General features: G+C 38.0%; 2 protein-coding genes across 8 annotated transcripts in view; one reads left to right on the top strand and one right to left on the bottom strand.

Annotated features, from left to right (window-relative positions):
• LOC115520450 (serine/threonine-protein kinase TNNI3K) overlaps positions 1-20,640 on the top strand; it is a 289,743-nt gene that overhangs the window by 207,567 nt on the left and 61,536 nt on the right. The window lies entirely within an intron of this gene.
• LRRC53 (leucine rich repeat containing 53) lies at positions 794-15,199 on the bottom strand. The gene is made up of 4 exons (XM_030326559.1): positions 15,112-15,199; positions 11,954-12,769; positions 6,033-6,548; positions 794-3,093 (listed from the first exon to the last, which is right to left on the bottom strand). The coding sequence occupies exons 1-4, from the start codon at positions 15,197-15,199 to the stop codon at positions 794-796; spliced, it is 3,720 nt and encodes a 1,239-aa protein (XP_030182419.1).

The raw sequence follows: 20,640 nt of genomic DNA on the forward strand, positions 1-20,640 counted from the left end.
GGTTATTTAGTTTTCAAAATCTTAATAATAATTGGCAATAAGGCTTGTTAAAATTCCTTTTGTTCAGGATCCATTGTGTTGATCTTGAAGCCCCATTTGTTCTTTTAAAATGATTGAAGCTGAGATCCCCACCTAGTGGATTTAGAGGATTTTACAGGTTTTACAGAACAAGCCTACTACCCCTGGAAATCCTTAATTTTTTTCTCTTATTGAAATAACAGGTTTTAAAAACTCTACTTAAGATCTAGGATAATTGTCAACAGAACAGTTGCAAATGGTTGAAATATACCAATATGCATATCAACTAGACTACAGTTAACAAACAAAGCTCAATTTTTATTTTCATACCATAATTAGGAAAACAGATCAGGCACAAATATGAATATATAATCATCTGTGTAGAAAGCAATATTGTAATACCACTAATTGAGATGTGTACAGTAATTTCCATAAAATAAACATCAAGTGTAAACTGTTCAAGTACTTTTTTCTTATTTAATCTTTCATTTGCTTAAGGCTTTTTTTTTTTTATGTTTGTTTTCTTTTCCAGAACTAGACAAAACTTTTCTTTCCCATTTTCTGTTCCTTAGAGAAGCAAACTCAATTAATTGTGTCAAACATATCTTGTGGCTCCATCTTTGATTTTTGCATTATATTCAGTCGTACTTTTATTTCATTGATAACAATGAGGTACTGAGGATTTTTTCCTCCAAAATAATGCATTGGAAATGTATGCAAAGGCTAGGGGGTGTTTGTGTGTCCTTTTGAAGAAAGCTAACGTAGAAAATGATTATTAGTTGAGTTCTGCCTCTAAAGGTGATGTATTAACATAATCAGCAGATGGTGGATACAGTGTAGGTTTTGAAGCAGAGTTTTCAGCTTCAGTTATTCTTCTAGGAATTAGAGGCACCTTAGTTTTTGTCTCAAAACTAACGTCTTTTAACTCTGATAAGGAGGAAACCACCTCATGTATCTCCACTCTTACTGTACCTTCTTCATGTGTATTGTTACCTTTATCTGGTTGAATAGTTTGAATGGCTCCCAAATCTTGCATATTAGTGTTAATTTCACTACAAGAAGGTCTATTTTCAGTTTCAGGGGAACATGTGATACTCAAATCCTTAGCCGTAATAGTAGCCTCAACAGAACTTGAATCATACAACATGTGTTTTTCACTTTTTCCATTTCCCCAAGTTTGCTGCATTTCCTTTCTGCTGCCTTTTAAGGTCATCTGTGAAGTCCTAACTAATGTACTAGAATTTGCCTCACTTTCATCGAGCATTTTATTCTCTTCTTTTTCTAATATTTTTATCTGTAGTGCTTCAGTGCCATCATCTCTAGGTAATGCATTTGTGCTGTCAATTTCTTTTTTGCCACTATTGGTTAGATTCCAAATGGCTTGAGTACTGAGAGAAGTACTGATATCTTTGGGAGTCTCTGTTCTATTTTGGTAGGGAATAGAATTTGTCTTCATCATTGTTAGGTCACCCTTGGCTTGTGTCTCAGAGGGAATGAGAGAGGAATCATAAGTTTCTGTTTGAAAAAGTTTTTTTCCTACATCATTTCCCTCATCCGTAATACAACTTTCCACAATTTGATGTGATAGTTTTGGTTTTGTCATTAATGTTTTTTCTTCATTTCTAAGTTGTTTATGACTTGAGTGTTGCTCTACATGTTTTAAAGTTTGATTTTGATCTAAAGTATGTTCCTTATAGGTGTCAGTCTTGTGGACACCTACAAGTTGTGTTTGATTCCCCAGGAACAAAGAAAGCTGATTTGGCTCAGTGGTCTTTGGTTTGTCCTGCTCCATGTGCTGGGTGGGCTCTGTTGCCTCTTGGTCAGTTGTCTCCCTGGTACTGCTGGGTGGTAAAACCTCACTTCCTGTACTTTCCCAGGTAGCTGGTAAGTACCCAGGAACATCCAATGCAAGGGGAGTTGCACCTTCCATTTGCTCAGTTGAGAACTGAGAGCTTGAATGCCTGTGTTCAGCTTTGATGGATGTGGGCTGAGGCAATGTTGACAGGCTGCTAGCAAGAATGAGGCCAGTAGGGTGACAGTTGACTTCTGTAGAGCTCTGGTTGACTAGAGGTAAGTCATTAGCACTGAGCAGAGGAGTCTTTTTAGTGTTTTTTTTGTAATGTGGGGTCTGCTTTGGAGCATGTTTGAGAGGCACACTCTTTGAAATGAGTCTACCATAGTTGTTACTCTCTGGCTGTTGGGAAAATTCTGCAGAGGACACCAGGTTTATACTGGCTTCTTTCTGAGAAGCTTTAGATAATTTATTCGGTGGTAACAATATGTGTTTCCATTTCCTTGGGAGTTCTGGCAAGGATTTTTCTGGATGGACTTTGACTTTTCTAAAAGGGTGTAAATTTAATTTTATCCTTGAAGTTTGTTTTTTAATTTTCCCTTTGAGGTCAGTTTGATTGGTTCTCTTCTTTTTCAGAATCTGTGGATCAGTAAGCCATTTTCCTCCCTTGTTTCCCTCCTGAAGATTGACACATTTTTTAAGATCCAAGTTGGTCAGGTGGCTACTTTGACTTTTCTGCTGTTTCCAATGGGTTGATGTTTTGGATACTAAATCAGGATTACAGAAGCTAACCCTCTTTGGAGAATATGTTTTCTTGATTTTTGTTGACAACCTTGATAACTCCATGTTGTCCTCACTCATAAGGAATTTTTCTATTGCACTGTTAATTTGGAATTGCTCTTTCTTAGCCTTTGAATGTTCTTTACGATTTGGCTTCTTTTCTTTCACATAATCTTGAAATTGATCACAGGGTACATATTTACAGATAAGAGAATTTTTCGGCTGAAAATACCTAGGCCTGCTCTGTTTTAACAGTCCACAAGGATCATCATATTTTGATCTATGTTTTTGTAAGACCTTTTGTACACAATGTTCCTCAGGCTCACAAGGCTTGGATGATGAGCCTGTAATAAAATGTCTCTGCCTGTGAGGTTGTAAGCCATTGTCTTTTTTTTCTATTGGAGGCTGCCATGATTCATTTGTTAAATGCTTTTCAAGACTTTCTCTTGCCAAGGCTGAACCGGATGTTGCATATCTTCTACTAAATGTGTCACTGTTGATATCTGCTGAACAATAAATGCAGAAATTTAGCACTGAGCAGAGTTTTATTACCCCAACCAAACAGATGCTTAGAAACCTTATGAAAGGTGCAAAAATGATTCCTCTGATTATGGCAATTCTTGAATATTTCCTGATTTTTAACCAAACTCACAAAAGACTTTGGGTAGTTTAGTGTGTTTACAAGGCTACTCTTTATGGCCACATTTTAATCAGTTGCAATGCTGACCTAAAAGTTGCAGAATTAGAAATGAAAACATTCATAGTTGTATGTTTTTACATTAGTTGTTGGTTATGTCAGCTTTAAAAATGAATAATAGCTAAACTCTTTTCACATGGCCAGCATAATTTTTTTCTGCATTAATTTCCCAGTTGGAACTAAATATTAGGAAGAACATGATACTGTATTGAGTAATGTTCAGATTTCAAAGATAGAATAACCTCAGCAACAACAACAAAATAGTTATGATACTATTGGCTACAAAGGGGAGACCATATCTGCCTTATTTCCCATCACATAATATGGTATTAATTAAGGGGTGTCTGGGAGGCTCGGTTGGGTAAGCATCTGACTCTTCATTTTGGCTCAGCTCATGATCTCATGGTCCATGAGACTGAGCCTTGAGTCAGGCTCTGTGCTGACAGCAAGGAGCTTGGTTGGGATTCTGTCTCTCCTTCTCTCTCTGCCCCTCCCCCATGCACATGTGCACAGGTGTGCTCTTCCTCTCTCAAAAATAAACTTTTAAAAAATATATAGTATTAATTAAATATTTGTTAAATGAATGAGTATTTTGAAATATGGCCTTATCTTTATTGCGGAAATCTCTGTGAGTTTTAAATTGTACATGTTAGCATAATATTAATGATACATGTTAAATAATATTAATGACAAAAGTAATAGAAATATTTACCATTAATTAAGCATCTACTAAGAGCCAGGCATTGTGCTAAGTATTATACCTTCATTATCTCATTTAATATTCACAGAAGATGTGATCCACTGGACAAGTCCTATCATCCTATCACTTTTAAGGTGAAGAAATAAGCCTAAAGAGGTGAAACATTTCCCCTCATCACATGTCCACTAATGATATGGGCAGAACTTGACCCAAGTCTGTCTGACACCAAACCCTATTCTCTTAACCCAATGCATATTAGACTTAAAATTACATCTTATAAGCGTACTGTCTCTTGTCTTCTGAAATTGTTTTACCAAGAGGAAGAAAGAAGTATTTCTGTTCAGCAATAGAAAGGAAGAGGTGAACTAAGCTTCACATTAGCGTCTAACTTGAAGATTTGCCTTCAATTTTCTGCGTGACCTTGGAGGAGCTATTTACTCAATGGGTATCAAGAGACAAGACTTAGATGAGAATTATATGTGGGTGTAAAATTATTCTAGGGAAAGAATTTTAGCCTTTATCAGATTCTAAGAGAGTTCTGTGACTCAAAGATAAATATTAGGAACTTCTGTACTACATAGTCTCTAAAGTCTCCCTTACTCCTGAAATACTATGGTTCTGTGTCCCCAAGTTTGAAGACATAATCAGAGTGACATTGCCTCTTACTGACTTCTTTTGTGGTCTTGGTTGTTTTTTCCTCAAATACCTGTCTTCTCTATCTCCATCTGCCTGGTAGGTAGCAGAATTTCAAGTCTTTCTTAAAAGTAAATATATTGATTTGACAAACAAATGTGTTCTCTGTGTGAAACAAGGGACTGGGTTTTAAATGGTTAAGAGACAGCATTCCCTTCAGTATAAGAGTTTCCCATAGAAAAGTTAAGGCTTTGGACAAAGCTAACCATCTGTCTAAGGTGTGACTCTGTTGAAAGGGTAAGTACTTATTTCTTTATAAAATAAAGCCAATCTGATCTGGTTTCTATGGCAGATGTTTTGTTGTTGGGATTTTGTTTTTGTTTTTGTTTTTTTGCTTTTTTCCCCCCTTGGCTATTCCTCTCTTGAATCAAATAATCAGTCCCCAGAAACTAGTAAGAACTGGAGTCTGGGGAATACAATGGAATAAATTCACATCCTGCCTTATGCCACATCTGAGACAGCATACGGGTTCATTCTTTTCCAATTGTCCCCAAATCCATCCTTAAGGCCATATCCTCATGGTGCGAATTTCTTGGTGCAGCACCTCTGCCATTCATATTTGAGAGAAAGCCCTGCTTGTTGTAAACCAATTCACATAAATGACAGGAACCTCTTTACAGAGAAACTGTCAAAGTTTCACTGCTGATCCTGAAAGCATTACCTTACTATTCAGGAAGGAAAAGGAAGACATTTAATTCATTGCCTCCACCTAAATATTGACATTGCCCATGTACGGTGGGTAGATGTCATGGCCAGATTCACTTGGCTCCCAACATGGGACGATGAATTAAGTCCTGACTTTCCCTGGACTGGGAAGTTATCATCCCTGACAGCTCAGCAAGCAAAGTGTGTGTCTTGACATCATTCCTGAAATGAATCACTAGCATTAGAAGGCTCATTCTTCTAACATGTCATGCTCTGAGAAGGTTGCTTACTGCAGAATTGGCATTAGAGCTCGAAGGATGTTGGAATAGAAGCCAATACTCAGCCTCTCATAAATCTTAACAGTATATTGCTATTTAAAAGGCTTCTTTTCTTTAAAAAAAAAAAATAAAAAAAATAAAAACCAAAACACTGTTAGGCATTGGATCAGAAAATTCACTTTCCAAAAGGCACAATATATACTTACTCTCAGCTCCTGGGCGAAGGGGAGGGGGGGGCAGTCCTCATCTACACATCACCCCCAATCCACACCCACACCACACCCAGAGAGGTCCAGTATGTTTATAAGAAGGATAGACTGGTGGTACACAATGATTTTTATGGCATTCTTCTATTGAGAAAATTAAAGGAGATTACCTCTTTCAGAGAAATTTAAACAGAGTGGGATTTTCTAAAACAAGACAACTCACCTATTGTTCTTGTTACATGCTGTGGCAGACTTTGAGGTTGGACTTCCCCCAACTCATGATTCCTTAGCTTTTTAACTCTCTTTGGACAGTATCTTGTAAGTAAGCTGGCTTCATTAAAAGCTGCCACATTCCCAGGAGGCTGTGAACATCCTGACTGCAGCAATCTGCCACCAAAGCAGAAGAAAGTGCTGTCTGCCCCATGGTCTTTCCCTTTCAGGTTTCTAAATGATCTGTCAAGGGCTGTGGACTCAGAGGCCAGTGCTGCTTGATGGCTGTTTTCCTGTAAAAGCGGCATTTCCTTTCTGGACCCCACAATGGACATGACCTTTATCTCGTTTTCCTGAGTTAAGTGGCAGTTACAGTATCCCTTAGTGTGGTAATTTCTTGCCTCATGAGCACACAGGGATTCATCGAAGGTTCTGCAACAAAGGTTTTCTGATGTGTGTTCATTTGCTTTGCCTTGTTGGAGTTTCCAGTTAAATACAACTAAACCTAGGCAAGTGAGACCAACAGCTCCTGTGACAAATAGAGAGACCATTAAAAGATAACATCATAGGAAGAAACGTATAAATCACCAAATGTGAAATCCACAAATATCAAGGTTAATGGTTTAAAGGGCATCAGAATAGGTGGGCAGTCTATCACCATGTAGAAAAATGTCAGTCCAGACAGAGGCTGTTTATTCAACATTGTTCTGTTTGTTAATTTGGATCTTTCTTTGTCTCTATTAAAAATTTTAAGAAAAAAGTGTCATCTGGAATATCTTTGGTAGAAAAAAAAGGGTTTTTTTCATGGACTGAGATTCATCCAAGATAAAATAATTCTTGCATTAAAGTTCTTTTTCTGCCTATAGGAAACCAAATTTTCTATTTCTTAATCCCATAGTGAATAAAAATAGACTATATTTAGTACATACCTGGAAATTCCCATAGAACATGACCTCCTCCTATTGCCATATTTTCATCAGCCCTAAAGATTCACCCACACCTCTGTAAAAGTCATTGGCTTCCTATTAGCATAAAGACCAAACTCTTGGCATCCAAGATTCCCTGCAGTCTGGCCATAACCTCCCTCCCTTGCCTACTTTTTCATTCTTCATTATTAAAACACTGTGTTTCAAACTCTTCGTTAGTCTTAAAGTACTTCTGAGCCTTTGTGCACACCCTTAGTGATGCCTGCAATACTTTCTCCTATCTCTGCTTATTTGAAATTTATTTATCTTTTAAAAACTGAATCAATACCTCAAAATTTCTTGATATGTTTGCTGTTTTTTCCATCTTGTAAAGATCATTCCCTTCTATGAACTCCCACAATAAAATGACTGACGTCTAATCTCAGACTGTCTGGTACTGTTCTTTCATGTTCTTTGTATGTGTAGCTTATTCTCTGAATAAGTTTTTTCTCTAAATAATATAGTTTATTCTCTGAATAAAATTATAAAGGGCAGTGTTTCTCAAACTCACGTGCAGAGTCTAACCTGTTTAGACATCCCTGTTTCCCATCTTGACAAACGGCATGCTCAACCACCTAGATGTTCAAACCAAAGTCTCTGAGTTATACCCAACTCCCTCTCTGTCACAGTGATATCCTTTTTTCTCAGCACTTATAACAGTATAAAATTGTGGGAGGGAAGGGAGGGGAGGGTGGGTGATGGGTATTGAGGAGGGCACCTTTTGGGATGAGCACTGGGTGTTGTATGGAAACCAATTTGTCAATAAATTTCATATAAAAAAAAAATAAAAAAAAATCAATTAATGTAATACACAGAATCATTACAATAAAAAACAAAACAAACAAAAAAAAAACAGTATAAAATTATTGGGTTCACTTGCTTGCTTGTTCACTGTCTGTCTCTCCCCTGCCCCACCCCCCCCACCCCCCCGCCCCGCGCCGCTAGAATTAAGCACTATGAGGAAATGGACCTTTTCAGTCTTGTTCACTCTGTATCTCCAGTACCCTTAACTCTTCTAGCACAGGCACTCCAGAAATGTTTATTGAATATTCTTAAATAAACAGAAGGGATTCTGTTTATGAGTTCTAATAATGAAATGCACTGAGTGGTCTAATGTTACAAATGGTGATTGGGAAGACATGGCATCACTATCAACTGAGCTAGGAGCTCTGTCTTCTAAGTCTAGCTCTGACCATAAATTGCCGTGTGAACTCAGGCAAGTCATTTCCCCTAGAGAACACAGTTTCCTGACACTGGAAATGAGAACAGTGAAAGAGATGATGTCAGCATTTTAGACTTTTCAATTGACTGCACCATGCCTGGTTCCCTCCACTGCAGGCAACTTTAATGAAAATATGATGTTATTTTTTGAACTTGAAAGAAAAGGGAAAGTGTCAGGCATGGTCGCTTCCTTGTTCTGTTAAGGATGAAGATTCCAAAGAGAACAGCAGCCGCTGATACAAACCTTCAACCTTTGGGTAGTTTACTAGATCTTGAAGTCTTATAAGCCTCATTTTAATTTAGTTGACAACAGTATATTCTTAGTGCTGTCACAGTTTGAAATAATTTAGTATCTATTGAAGACTCAACATTTTTTAAAAGTAGTAGCAAAATGTAGACCAGAATGTTTTTATTGCCAGATCCTAGAGCTAGGGTTATTCCAAACAACGGTTTCAGCTTTAAAATATTAAAAACATGAAAATACGAAAATTTTGGAAACACTCCGTATCTCTTACATGGAGTAAGAAAACTCAGGATTCAAAGCTTTGTTCTGACACTTCCCTTGGGCAAGTTTTCTTTAAAAAAGAAAGAAAGAAAGAAAGAAAGAAAGAAAGAAAGAAAGAAAGAAAGAGGGTATTTATTTATTTATTTTGAGAAAGAGAGAAAGAGCAAAAGGGGCAGAGAGAGAGGGATACAGACAGAATCCCAAGCAGGCTCCATGCTGTCAGCACAGAGCCCGATGCAGGGCTGGAACTCATGAGCCATGAGATCATGACCTGAGGGGAAACTAAGAGTCAGATGCTAAACCAATTGAGCCATCCAGGCACCCTCCCTTGGGCAAGTTTTCTAACCTCTCTGAGCCTTATTTTTCCACCTCTGTCAAACAGGGATACTTACTACCACTCAGAAATTAAGTGAGGTAATATATGTGACATATTTAATGCAGTGCTTTGATTAAAGTAAGGTTCAGTGAATTATCATCATGATTCATGGTTATGATTGTTGCTTCTATTGTTTAGGTTTGATATTGCCCTATTAGGTCCTAGAACACTTAATGGTTGGGGGAGGGGAGAAGGATTAAAAAGTCCAAAAAGTAAAATCATTAAGAGAATACTTTGTATGGCTGGTGCAGTTACTAAACCAAATAATAAAGGAAATAAAGACCTAAAATTTTTTAAACACATGCATCAGCCATTGAAATGAGAGTAGGCATAATCTGATTATAGGGTAAATTTCTCCTCTAATTGTGTCTAAATGGCAAGGAACCACTCACTCTCCTGCTGTTGATGCTAGAAGTATGTCTGTATCACATTACCACTCAGGTATGGTCACTTTCTATTAGTGCAGGGAGCAGAAAGCAGCAAATGAAGCTTGTAGGCAGGCTGAACGTGCTATTAAGGAGATGGTTGAATTTTCATTGCCATGGGCATTGTTGCTATTTTTAAGAGGTTGTTCTAACAATCTTTCTGAGTTGGAAAAACAACAATAACAACAAAAAACAAATTTAATAAGTTCTCATTGGAAATGTTAGAGCTTCATGAAATCTTTCTCTTTTCACCCACCAATTCAGAGTAGGAAGTGTTAAGATGTTAGCATTTGATGCCAAATAATCACTTAATAGTTTTAAATTCACTGAATATGATTATATTCCCTGGAATTGTAATGATTTACTGTAGCCAAAGAAGGAAAGGGAAATCAGAGGTCAAATTATAGTTCTAAGTCTTTTACCCCATAATCTACAGGTATAGATTATTGACTACACTTTTACTTCAAAAGGAGTAGAGTCTTAATAGAATAAATTGTACAAAATCAGAGTTTTTTAAAAGACAAACACCTTCTCAAAACAGCATCTGTAACAATTACTCAGTGAAAGATGCATTATGATACTTTCACACTTTAAAACTTAACATGTGTGTATTCATAACTGTAAGAATTTACCCATGCTTCCTATTATAAGCTTCCTATTATTTTGACAAACCTTTGAATCTTCCAGAATTTATATCCATCTCTACACTAACATAAGTTGTTAGTAAAATCTTTTCCGAAAATAGATATAAAAATACCTAGAAGATACTGAAAATCTCTATTGTAATATTTCCAAAATGATGCCCTACAAAACACTAATGTAATGAAATCCTCTGTGAAAAAAGAGTTAATGGTTAAATGAATTTGAGAAGTGCTCCACATTGTATGAACTTTGGGGTTCATAATGCTTATTAGAAAATGAAAGGCAATGAGGAAAACACTGCAGTAAAGAAGCCGGTTTCACTTTGTTTAGTCCAGCATTACCCAAATCTATTTGAGCCCCACAACATTTTGCATCTGTGTATGTTCTTATCGAAATGTGTATTAATTATTCCCTAGAACTAGTCTTTGAACTCTAGCATTCTCGGACATTTAGGGTAAAACTCCCTGCCCTATTACTTTTGTCTTTTATGGTAAATTATTTCTTAACACTTATAATTACTGACATGGTTACACAGTTTTTAAAACAATTTATCTTTCTGAGAGGATTAAATTCACTTCCAAGTGAGTTTGATTATTGCCGGTGGTAGTTCATTGTTTAGACCTGACTCTGGTTTCCATCTATTCTGATTAAAAGTGTAACTCTCAGGAGGAGTTGAAAATATGACGTTCAGATTTCACTGGAAACCTACTATAGAATAATTATATATAGCACATATTCAAAACCTTCATTTCAGTCCTGGATGTCATTTGCCCAGCCTCTGGTCTTCTAGCTTTGAGGAACCACCTCCCACCCCACCCCACCCTACCCACCACTCCTCGCCATGGTTACCTACAAGTGCTAAGGATTTCACCACGAACTACAAGCATAGGGGGAAAATACACATTCCAGGTAGATGACTCAAGAAATCTCATGTGTATTTGATCTTTGACTAATGACACTAAGTACCACTTTATATCATTCATCCAGTGAAAGGTAACAATAGCTGATGCATAAAGAAATGCTTAAACTACCACAGCAAAATAATAGAGTTGAAAATTATCTTCTGCTTAGTCAATCTGGGGAGGTATGCGCCAAGTTTAGGAATGAGTTAGACAAACAGAAATCTTGTAAGAATTCAGAACCCCCAAATAGGAGGAAATCAAGGCAGAGAGAGGCTAAATAACATGCCCAAGGTCACATAGCAAGTAAGAGGGGAGCCAGGATTCAATCTTGGGCAATCTAACTGCAGAGCCCGTGTACTTAATCATTGTGCTGTACAACCATTATAGAGCAGGACTGCATGTGATTGTCCTAATAGCACGTCTTCGTGCACGTGGTTAAGCCCACCAATTCTTACTATCCCATGGGGAGGCATACACATGTATGTGAGTGCCTTGAGGAAAGAGACCACGTCTCATCACTTTTTAATCCCCATTCCTAGCATTTTAATGAATGTACCAGTAGTTCATGGCAGATGGATGATGGATGAAATATAGATACTATTCCCACACTAGACAAGATAACTGAAGTCTAAATAGCAAGGTAATAGACTCAGGATTACAGGGGTAGTTATACCAAGACCTAGCCCTTGAATTCTGGTCCAAGCCCCTTTCTTCTGTTAGCTTCTCTGCAACAGGAAATTCTAACAACCTGTGCCAAGTTAATCACTATCCTCCCACATTCAGTGACAACCTCTCCCTTCCAAAGCCCTGGAAAATTTCCCCAATTTCCCAGGATTTGCATCATTCAGTGTATTTTAAGAATATGGAGAAGAGTTGGACACATTTCTCCGTGGCATACCTGCAAAGCCAAGGACAGTCAGCAGGGCCACATCCTGCCCTGGGAGGAGGGAACTTCTGTCCTTTAGAACCAGAGTCAAGTTGGGAACCTTGGAATCACAGTTGGTCTCAGACAGCTTTAGCACACTCTTTGCAATGGCCACCGCTGTGTCAGATGGCTGACAATTTAGGTCCTTGGCATTCCTGAGCATGTGAGCAGAAGACTTAACGTAGTTTCTTAAAAACCGGGCAAGAGGGTAGAGATCACAAGAGCAGCTCCACTGGTTCTTATCTAAACTCAGAAGGATCAACTGCTTCAGTGGAGTGAAAACATCTGGCATGTGGGCCAACCTATTTCGAGAAAGGTCCACTTCCTGTAGTTGAGGCAAGGGCTGGAAGGCATCTTTCCCAATGTAGGAAATAAAATTGTTAGATAAATCCAGATGCCTGAGACTGTGGAGCTTTGTGCCTCCAAAAGAACTGTCTGTCAGATTAGTGATCTGATTCCCATCCAGTTGGAGCCGGGTCAGGCCCTTGGTGTTTCGGAACCAGGACCCTTGCAGGGTGCGGAGAGCGTTATTGCTAAGCACCAGAACCTGCAGACTGAGAAGTCTGCTGAAGGTGTGATCAGTAAGCGAAGAGCTGGATATGCGGTTGTGCTCCAGCAACAATGTCCGCAACTTTGAGAGGCCATGCAGGGCATCTTCCCGAACATCCTCGATGCCATTTCTGCTCAAGGAGAGCAAGGCAAGATTAAACAAGAGAGACAAGTTTGTGCTGTCTATAGTGGAGAGGTATCCATCAGTGATGATTAAAACCCTCGTGGTCACAGGGGCTGCTGTGGGGAAGAAAAGCACACACCAGAAACAAGGCACACACAAGTGAGAGGAGAGTACAGTGGAGAGCTGAGACAATCGATGCCTCTGAGCAATCTTATCACCTGGGTAAGAACAATAAACAAAATGAAAATAATTCTCTGATTTCTCAGTTTAAAGGGAAGCTGGCTCTTTATCAGAATGATGGATTTTTATATTCTTTGTTTCTATGACATGTTTATTTGAGAAACATAAACCCATCTGTTCCTTTCCATGTCAAAGTTAATTCACTGTTTAGAATTATCACCACTGATTTTTTTTGAAGGTGGCTTTATAGGCTTCTCCTCTGTGAGGCTGTGCAGTGACCTGCTCCAGCCCTGTTGGCCCCAAGCAGATTCCCCCAAGAGCCAAGCCTGGGTCTGAGCTTCCTAACCCATTTCCCACCATCAGTGTATATTGATGCTGTGAAAGCAGTCACCTTTTCTTTCAAACTTAAAGGTATAGGTTGGATGGGAGGAGTGAAAAGGAGGGTTGGTTTCTGCTTTTTAGCTCCAGGTTAAAAGTTGGCAACTTGGTAAGGATCCATATTCTCTCCGGATGACCTGAGGATCTGTCAGTGGGGTTCTCATTATAGTCTGGGCCATCTTGGCCTCCTCCCTAATATCTGTTCCCTCCGATGAAGTATATCATGTGATGGCAGGTGGTACTCAGGGCTTCCGACTGTTAAATCCCTTCACCATAATCACCTCAGAGCCATCACTGCTCTGTCATTAGAAATCAAAGCATTTTAACTCAATAAAGATGTATTATAATCAGGAGTTATTGTAACACATCTTTATCATGCTAAAATTGTTTTGACTGCAAATGACAGTGTCATAAAGATGGAAGAGACCATTGTCCCTGGGAGGTCTACAGGTGATATTTGAACAATCAACCATGGGGGAAGCAAATCACAATTCCCTTATGGAATTCAGACTTGCACTGCTGAAACAAAGAGATTAAAAAATGTAAAAAAAAACAAAGAATTTTCACAGTGCCTTCTCTTGGAAGAATTGTTCCCATCTCTACAGCACCAGCAAGCTTAAGTCATGGTGTTTTGTTTTTTTTTTTTTTTCTTTATAGTATTATCACTGATTATTTGAATTCTATTAATTCTGGCCAGTTTAGCATTTTGTTTCTCTCAATATTGTTTTTGATATGGGTTGAGGGAGTTTCATTTTTATGGATCCCCAGTTCTCTAGGGATTTATCGAGTCTGAGGGAGCAGGCTATTGATTCTGTCAATTACTTCTTGTCTAGGACTAGACAGACGCTCCACCCACAGGTCATCCATTTACTGCTCTGTGTTTATGAAATTTAACTTCACAAATGTGACGTACTGTAAATGAGAAGGAAGATAGAGAGGTGCGACAAGGTAGATGAGGAATATTTGTTTCTTACCCGACATCAGCTATCTCCGATGGGGGGCTGGGGCGGGGGAAGGAGTGAAGTCAGGAAATCTATTTGAGAGGGTAGGATTTTAGTGTTTAAGTGTTTTTGATACTAATTGGAAGCCATGTACAACAAACTACCCTTGAAACTGTCTCTCTCCTGTCAGGGATGACGATAAATTCTATCTCTTAATTCTCATAGAGTCATAGGATTTTCAAAATGAAAAAAAAAAATCAGCTTCATTTGCTCCATCTTAACTCGGACTTGTTTCTGAAATTTTTCCATTGGAAGAACTTATAGCTTGTTTATCTCGTCTTGGATATCGGAATGTAAATCACATTCTCCTCAAATTTGTTAATAAGGTGTCTTATTAAATTGTTGACTTAAGCAAGCAATATGTAATGAATACAGGCAGTGTATCTTGTTAGCATTTCTACAGCTCATTTACCACCAATAAAAAAAGACTAGACTTTCAAAATTAGATGCACTTTGATAATAATCTGTTTTGCTGGTACATCACTTAATCTTACTAATGTTGAGCAATTGTAGTTCAGGTTTCTGATTCATTGATATTTTTTTCCAGCCAGCGGTAGGGTTCACATATGCACAAAGTGTGGACAAAAATATAATTAAAGTGGCTTGCTTTTTTTTTCTTTTCTTAGAAAAAAGTATGTAGCTGCATGAAACGGTAGTATTCTTTTGTAATAGAATATTTCAGTTGCCTCTGCAGGTCTTAACATAGCTTTGGTTGAGACCACCAGGAATAGGAAAAATAAAATAATAGTATCAGTCTTCAGTCACTGTGAAAAGCTTGCTCTTTAAAAATTTACCTCTTTCAGGCTGGGCCCAGAGAGCACTCAGTGTAATGAAAGCCATGGCAACGGATTTGCCAGATACACTTAACACTTTCTTTTAAGAGTTATTGGTTTTATTACCTACTATATAGGTGAGCTGGTGACAGAGGGTCACATCTTTGGCGCACACCACACATGACGCAGGGCAGGCCGCCACCACCTGCAGCATCATGGCGAAGAGTATGAGCCATCCACCTGAAAGGAGAGAGCAGGCACATCATGATGTTGGTATTTATTATCCGTGCTTTCAGTATAGTCAGCTCAGGAGCCATTTGGGTGATTTTTGCTATTTAATGAGCACCTTGGGTTCTCACAAGATGCCAGATAAATAGCTAGAATTCTTAATTTGTGTATAATTTAAACCAAACTTTTAAAGCATTTGGCCATAAATTTAGAGACCTCATATCCACGGCACACACATTAGTACATATTACTTAAGAATTAAATTACTTCGTATTTTTTTTTTTTGCTCATACATTATCTTATTTAATTCTTTTAACTCTGCAACTCAATTTGAGGCTGAAAAACTGAAGTTCAGAATGGTTAATCAACTATCTAAAGTCGCATAGCCCTTCAGTATTTAACCTCACCATCTTTTAACTCTCTGTTAAGTGTTCTTTCTAGTGTGCAGAAGTTAATCTCAGGCACTGAATCTTACATAAGTACAAGCAAATTATTCTGTACAGATTTAGATGCCATACTTAGAAAGGGAGTCTGGAGGAGCATTAAGATCACAAGCTCTACCTAGCTTTGAATTCAGTTCTGCTCTTTACTGACGATAGTATCTTAGGTAAATTACTTCTTTGTTCTTTTATGCCTTTTCATGTTTGAAATAGAAATAATAACAAATGTTTACATTATAGAGCATATTTTAAAAATTCAATAGAATGCCCTATTTAATAAATGTCAAATTCTACCATTATTTTTATGCTCTTTCAGCCCTCCAATGAAATGTTAACATAATTTGGATATAATATTCCCCAAAGCCTATTTATTTATTTATAATGTATTCTCTGACTGATTTGGGGAGGGGGAGAATATGAAACACATTTTATAATAAAAAAAACTCTCTATATGATAACATAGTTTGTGAATTAAATAAAATGTAAATAAAACATAAAATCATTAATTCTGTCATTCATTCAACAATATATATTGAATGCCTTCTGTATTCTGGACACTGCTAACATCAGTGGGAATAATGTAGTGACAACAGTAAATCCCTGCCCTCATGGGGCAGACATTCCATAAGAGATATAAACGACAAATAAAGAAATATGAAAATGGGTATTAAGTCATCTGGTAATAAGAGCTATGAAATAAATCAAGCGAAAAAGGGAGCAGATAGCACTGGCTTGGGGGTTCTAAATATGGTGAACAAGGGAAAACTCTGATAAAGTAGCGTTTGAACAAAGACCTGGAGGAGGTGAAGGCACTGGTCAGTTCTGGTAGAGAGAATAGAGAGAATACTGAAAGCAAAAATCCATGGGAGCCCGGTGTGCTTGGCCTGAGGAGGTCAGCGTGACCAAGAACACAGTAGGAAGGGAAGGTCAGGCAGTCTAAGTGCAGGCTATGTGTGCCTTACAGATGAATGTAAGGGTTTAGGTTTTTATCCAGATCAGATGAGTATAATTGGAGTCTTTTATGAGTGATATTACTTGATCTGTAGTACATTTTTAAATGATTATTTTGGCTACTGTGTTGGTTACTCTAGCTTTGTAATATAGTTTGAAATCAGGCAGCATGAGGCCTCCAGCTTTGTCCTTTTTCAAGATTGTGTTGGCTATTTGGAGTGTTTTGTGGTTTCATACAAATTTTAGGATCATTTGTTCCATTTTCATGGAAATACGCCTTTGGAATTTTGGTAAGGATTGCACTGAATCCATAGATTGCTTTAGGTAGTATGGACATGTTAACAATATGAATTTGTCCAATCCATGAGCACAGAATATCTTTCCATTTATTTGTGCATTTTTCAATCTCTTTCATCAACATCTTATAGTTTTCAGTGTACAGATCTTTCACCTCTTTAGTCAAATTTATTCCTAAGGGTCTTATTCTTTTCAACATAAGTAAAAATGGTTTTGTTTTCTTAATTTCGCTTTCTGACAGTCCATCACTAGTGTATAGAAATGTAACAGACTTTTGTACATTTGGTTTTGTATCTTGCAACGTCACTGAATTTTCTTATCAGTTCTAACAGTTTTTTGGTGGAGTCTCAAGGGTTTTCTGTCACGCCATCTACATGTAATATCATGCCATCTATAAATAGTGACAGTTTTACTTCTTCCTTTCCAATTTGGATGCCTTTTATTTCTTTTTCTTGCCTAATTACTCTAGCTAGGACTCCCAATAAATACTAGGTTGGATAAAAGTGGCAAGAGTGGCATTCTTGTCTTATCCCTGATCTGAGAGGAAAAGCATTGAGTTTTTCACCATTGAGTACTATGTTAGCTGTAGGTTGGCTATCATGTTGAGAATACTTTTGATAGGCAAAGAACAGAAGCAGCAAAAGTAGTTACAATGCAACTATACAACTACAAGATAGAGATGATGATGGTTTAGATGAAAAATAGAGGTAGATTATGGATAATTTTTTATTATGATGCAATTTAATGTAACAAATTTGAGCTCAGACAAGCTATCCTGTGCAATGGAACATGTGAGGTAATCAGGAATAAATAAGGCATTGCTTATTCTCAAAGCGCTTTCTAGTTAGTGACATAAACACATAAATACCTAGTTATAACACAAGGAAGAATGAAGTAAATCTAAACAAAGTTGCAAAATTAATGTTTGGAATCACTTGAACACTTAACGAAGGATGTATCTTGTGAGTTGGGCCTTGAAGAGGGCAGAGGATTTGTACAGGCAGAGAATAAGAGTTAGATAATTCTAGTCTGAGAAAATAGTAACAATGTCCTACATTAGGCAAAAGACCTAATGTCAGTTCATTTTTTTAAGCCTACCTGAGCTGCTTAGTCAACCCCATGCATATGTGGTCCAGAGGTCAGCCAGAGATTTAAACAGAGTTTATATGCAGATCCTGGGGCTCCCTTTCTCAGACTCTTTTCTTCCAGAATCTCCCCTCATTTTCTAGCAGGATTCTAGGATGGCCACCAAGATCCCTGCCCCCTGGTATACGTGCCAAGGATAATCCCCTCCCCTTAAATATGGGCAGAACTCATGAATATGATGAAATATTACTCCTATAATTATGTTTCTTCATATGGCAAAAGGAAAAGCATCCTAGGTAGGCCTGATCTAATCAGATGAACCCTTTAAGAGCAGAGAATGTTTCTCCAGTTGTCACAGAGGAAGAAGAGAAACATGTCCTTGCTGGCCAGGAAGAAAACAAATGGCCATGTTGTGAATGACTTAATAGGGACCATGTGGCAAGAAACTGCATTCTCCGGAATCTGAGTCATCCCTGAATTACTATTGGCAAGAAAACAGCAACCTGAGTCATACAACCACAAGGAAATGAATTCTTAAAAAAAAAAAAAAAAATTAACATGTATTTATCTTTGAGAGACAGAGAGAGAAAAGCATGAGCAGGGGAGGGGCATAGAGAGAGGGAGACACAGAATCCAAAGCGGGCTCCAGGCTCTGAGCTGTCAGCGCAGAGTCTGACACGGGGCTTATACTTGTGAACCATGAGATCATGACCTGAACTGAAGTCAGACGCCCAACCAACTGAGCCACCCAGGAGCCCCTGAAATTATTTCTTCAATAACCAGTGATCTTAGAAGAGGTCTTGAGCCTCAGATGAGAATCACAGTGCTAGCTGACACCTTGATTTTAGTCTGGTGAGACCCTGAGCAAAGGACCCAGTTATTTTGCACTCAACTCCTAACCCATGGAAACTGTAAGATAATAAATGGGTATCGTTTTAAACCAACTAAATTTGTGATAACTTGTTTTAAAACCATAGCTAAAAAACTTTGATTGCCCTGAATTTTATCTTCTGGTTTTTTAAGCAACCAAGCCTGCAGGCTTTCATAAGAATTTTAATTGTTCCCTAAGACGTAGATGAGGTCTGCCCTTAGGGTAGGTGTTGTAAAAAAATTTTTAAAGCGTTAAACTTACTACATGCCTTTCCTTTTTTCTAATTGACTCCCCTCCAGAATCCACCAGCTTTTGTTCCCTCTCTTCTGCCTTCAGGTAGCTGTCTTTTATATTTAGTCCAGAGTTTACAGCTGTCTGGGGGAGGGTCCATCTGCTATAAATGCTATCTGACCATTCAGTTTCTGGATACCCTTTGAAAGCAGAATGAATGTGATTTCCTGGTAGATTAGGAGCAAGAGTATGACAAAGAAAGAAATTAGAGATTAGTCTATGGTTTTTGGCCTCTGTAAGTGAAAGGATGGTGTTGCCATTTACTGAAGCAGGGAAGACTATAAATATAAGAAATTGCATATGTGAATTTAGCCTAGGGAGTGTACTGGGCTAGATATAGATATTTGGGAGTTGTTTTTTAAAACCATGAGACAGAATTAAACCCTCAACAAATTAACTCTAAAGATAGATGAGAAGAGACCCAAAGCCTGAGTCCTGGTGCAATCCAGAATTTAAAGATAAAGAAGAAAAGCAAAATTAACAGAGGAGACTGAGAAAGAGCAAGTGAGAGAAGAGAAAAATAGTGAGAAGTAGTGACCTTAAATCCTATTAAAGAATGTTTCAGGCATAAATGAATGATTATCTGTATTTAATGCAGTGCCAAATAGGCTGAGCTTTGAAACTTAACCTTTGAATTTAGCAATGTGGAGACAGGTCTTCGTATCCTAAACAAGAGCAGGGTTAGCAAAGTGTTACAGGAGAAAACGTGATTTGGGTGGAGGTCACATGGAAGGAATAAAGTAAAAGACTGTGAATTTAGGCAATTCTTTTGAGCAATTTTGGCGAATACAGAAAATGGAGTACTAGCTTGAGGAAGAAGTGGAGTCAAGAGTTTTATTTTGTTGCTTATTTGTTTTTAAGATGGAAGAATTAATAGTATGTTGGGATTAAATAAAAGAAACATTGGTGATGCAAGAAAAGTAGAAGGGAAAATTATTGTTAGAGCAATGTCCTTGAAGATAGGCAGGGATAAGAATTGGCCTCAGATAGAATCAGGCAAAATTCATCCATAAAAGTGGGACTGAAGGCAAATTATGTGAATTTAGGCATTGGTGAGTGGTCAATGTAGTAGTGGGAATTAGACATTTGAGGAAAGAGGAGAAGGTACAAGACAGGTCTGGAGTGTGGAAGAGTGAGTGAACTAAAAATGTGTAATCTCCCAAGGGAGTACTGAGGGTGCACTTGAGGTTAGAGTGAAATGATTTTTTTTTTTTTTATTGTTGAGAAAGAAAAAGAGAGAGAGAGAGTGCACACATGTGTGGGCGAGGGGCAGAGAGAGAAGCGGGGGGTGACGGGATTCGAAGCAGGCTCTACAGTGACAGCAGAGAACCTGACGTGGGGCTTGAACTCACAAACCATGAGATTATGACCTGAGCTGAAGTTGGACACTTAACCAACTGAGCCACCCAGGCTTCCCTAGAGGGACATGATTTTGAAGTAAGTCCAGTCAGGATGGATTCATTCAAGATTGGGATTTTTCCCAATACTGTA

Source organism: Lynx canadensis, chromosome C1 (assembly GCF_007474595.2).
Source record: "Lynx canadensis isolate LIC74 chromosome C1, mLynCan4.pri.v2, whole genome shotgun sequence".
NCBI classification, from domain to species: Eukaryota; Metazoa; Chordata; class Mammalia; order Carnivora; family Felidae; genus Lynx; species Lynx canadensis.

What these genes read in the sequence shown, in the direction of transcription:
- LRRC53 (XM_030326559.1), bottom strand. Translation starts at nt 15,199, where the DNA reads ATGCTGCAGGTGGTGGCGGCCTGCCCTGCGTCATGTGTGGTGTGCGCC. An exon ending in CCAGCTCACCTATATAGTAG is followed by an intron (nt 12,770 to 15,111) that starts GTAATAAAACCA and finishes TCTTCCCCACAG; the next exon opens with CAGCCCCTGTGACCACGAGG. An exon ending in GCATGTAACAAGAACAATAG is followed by an intron (nt 3,094 to 6,032) that starts GTGAGTTGTCTT and finishes ATTGTTCAGCAG; the next exon opens with ATATCAACAGTGACACATTT.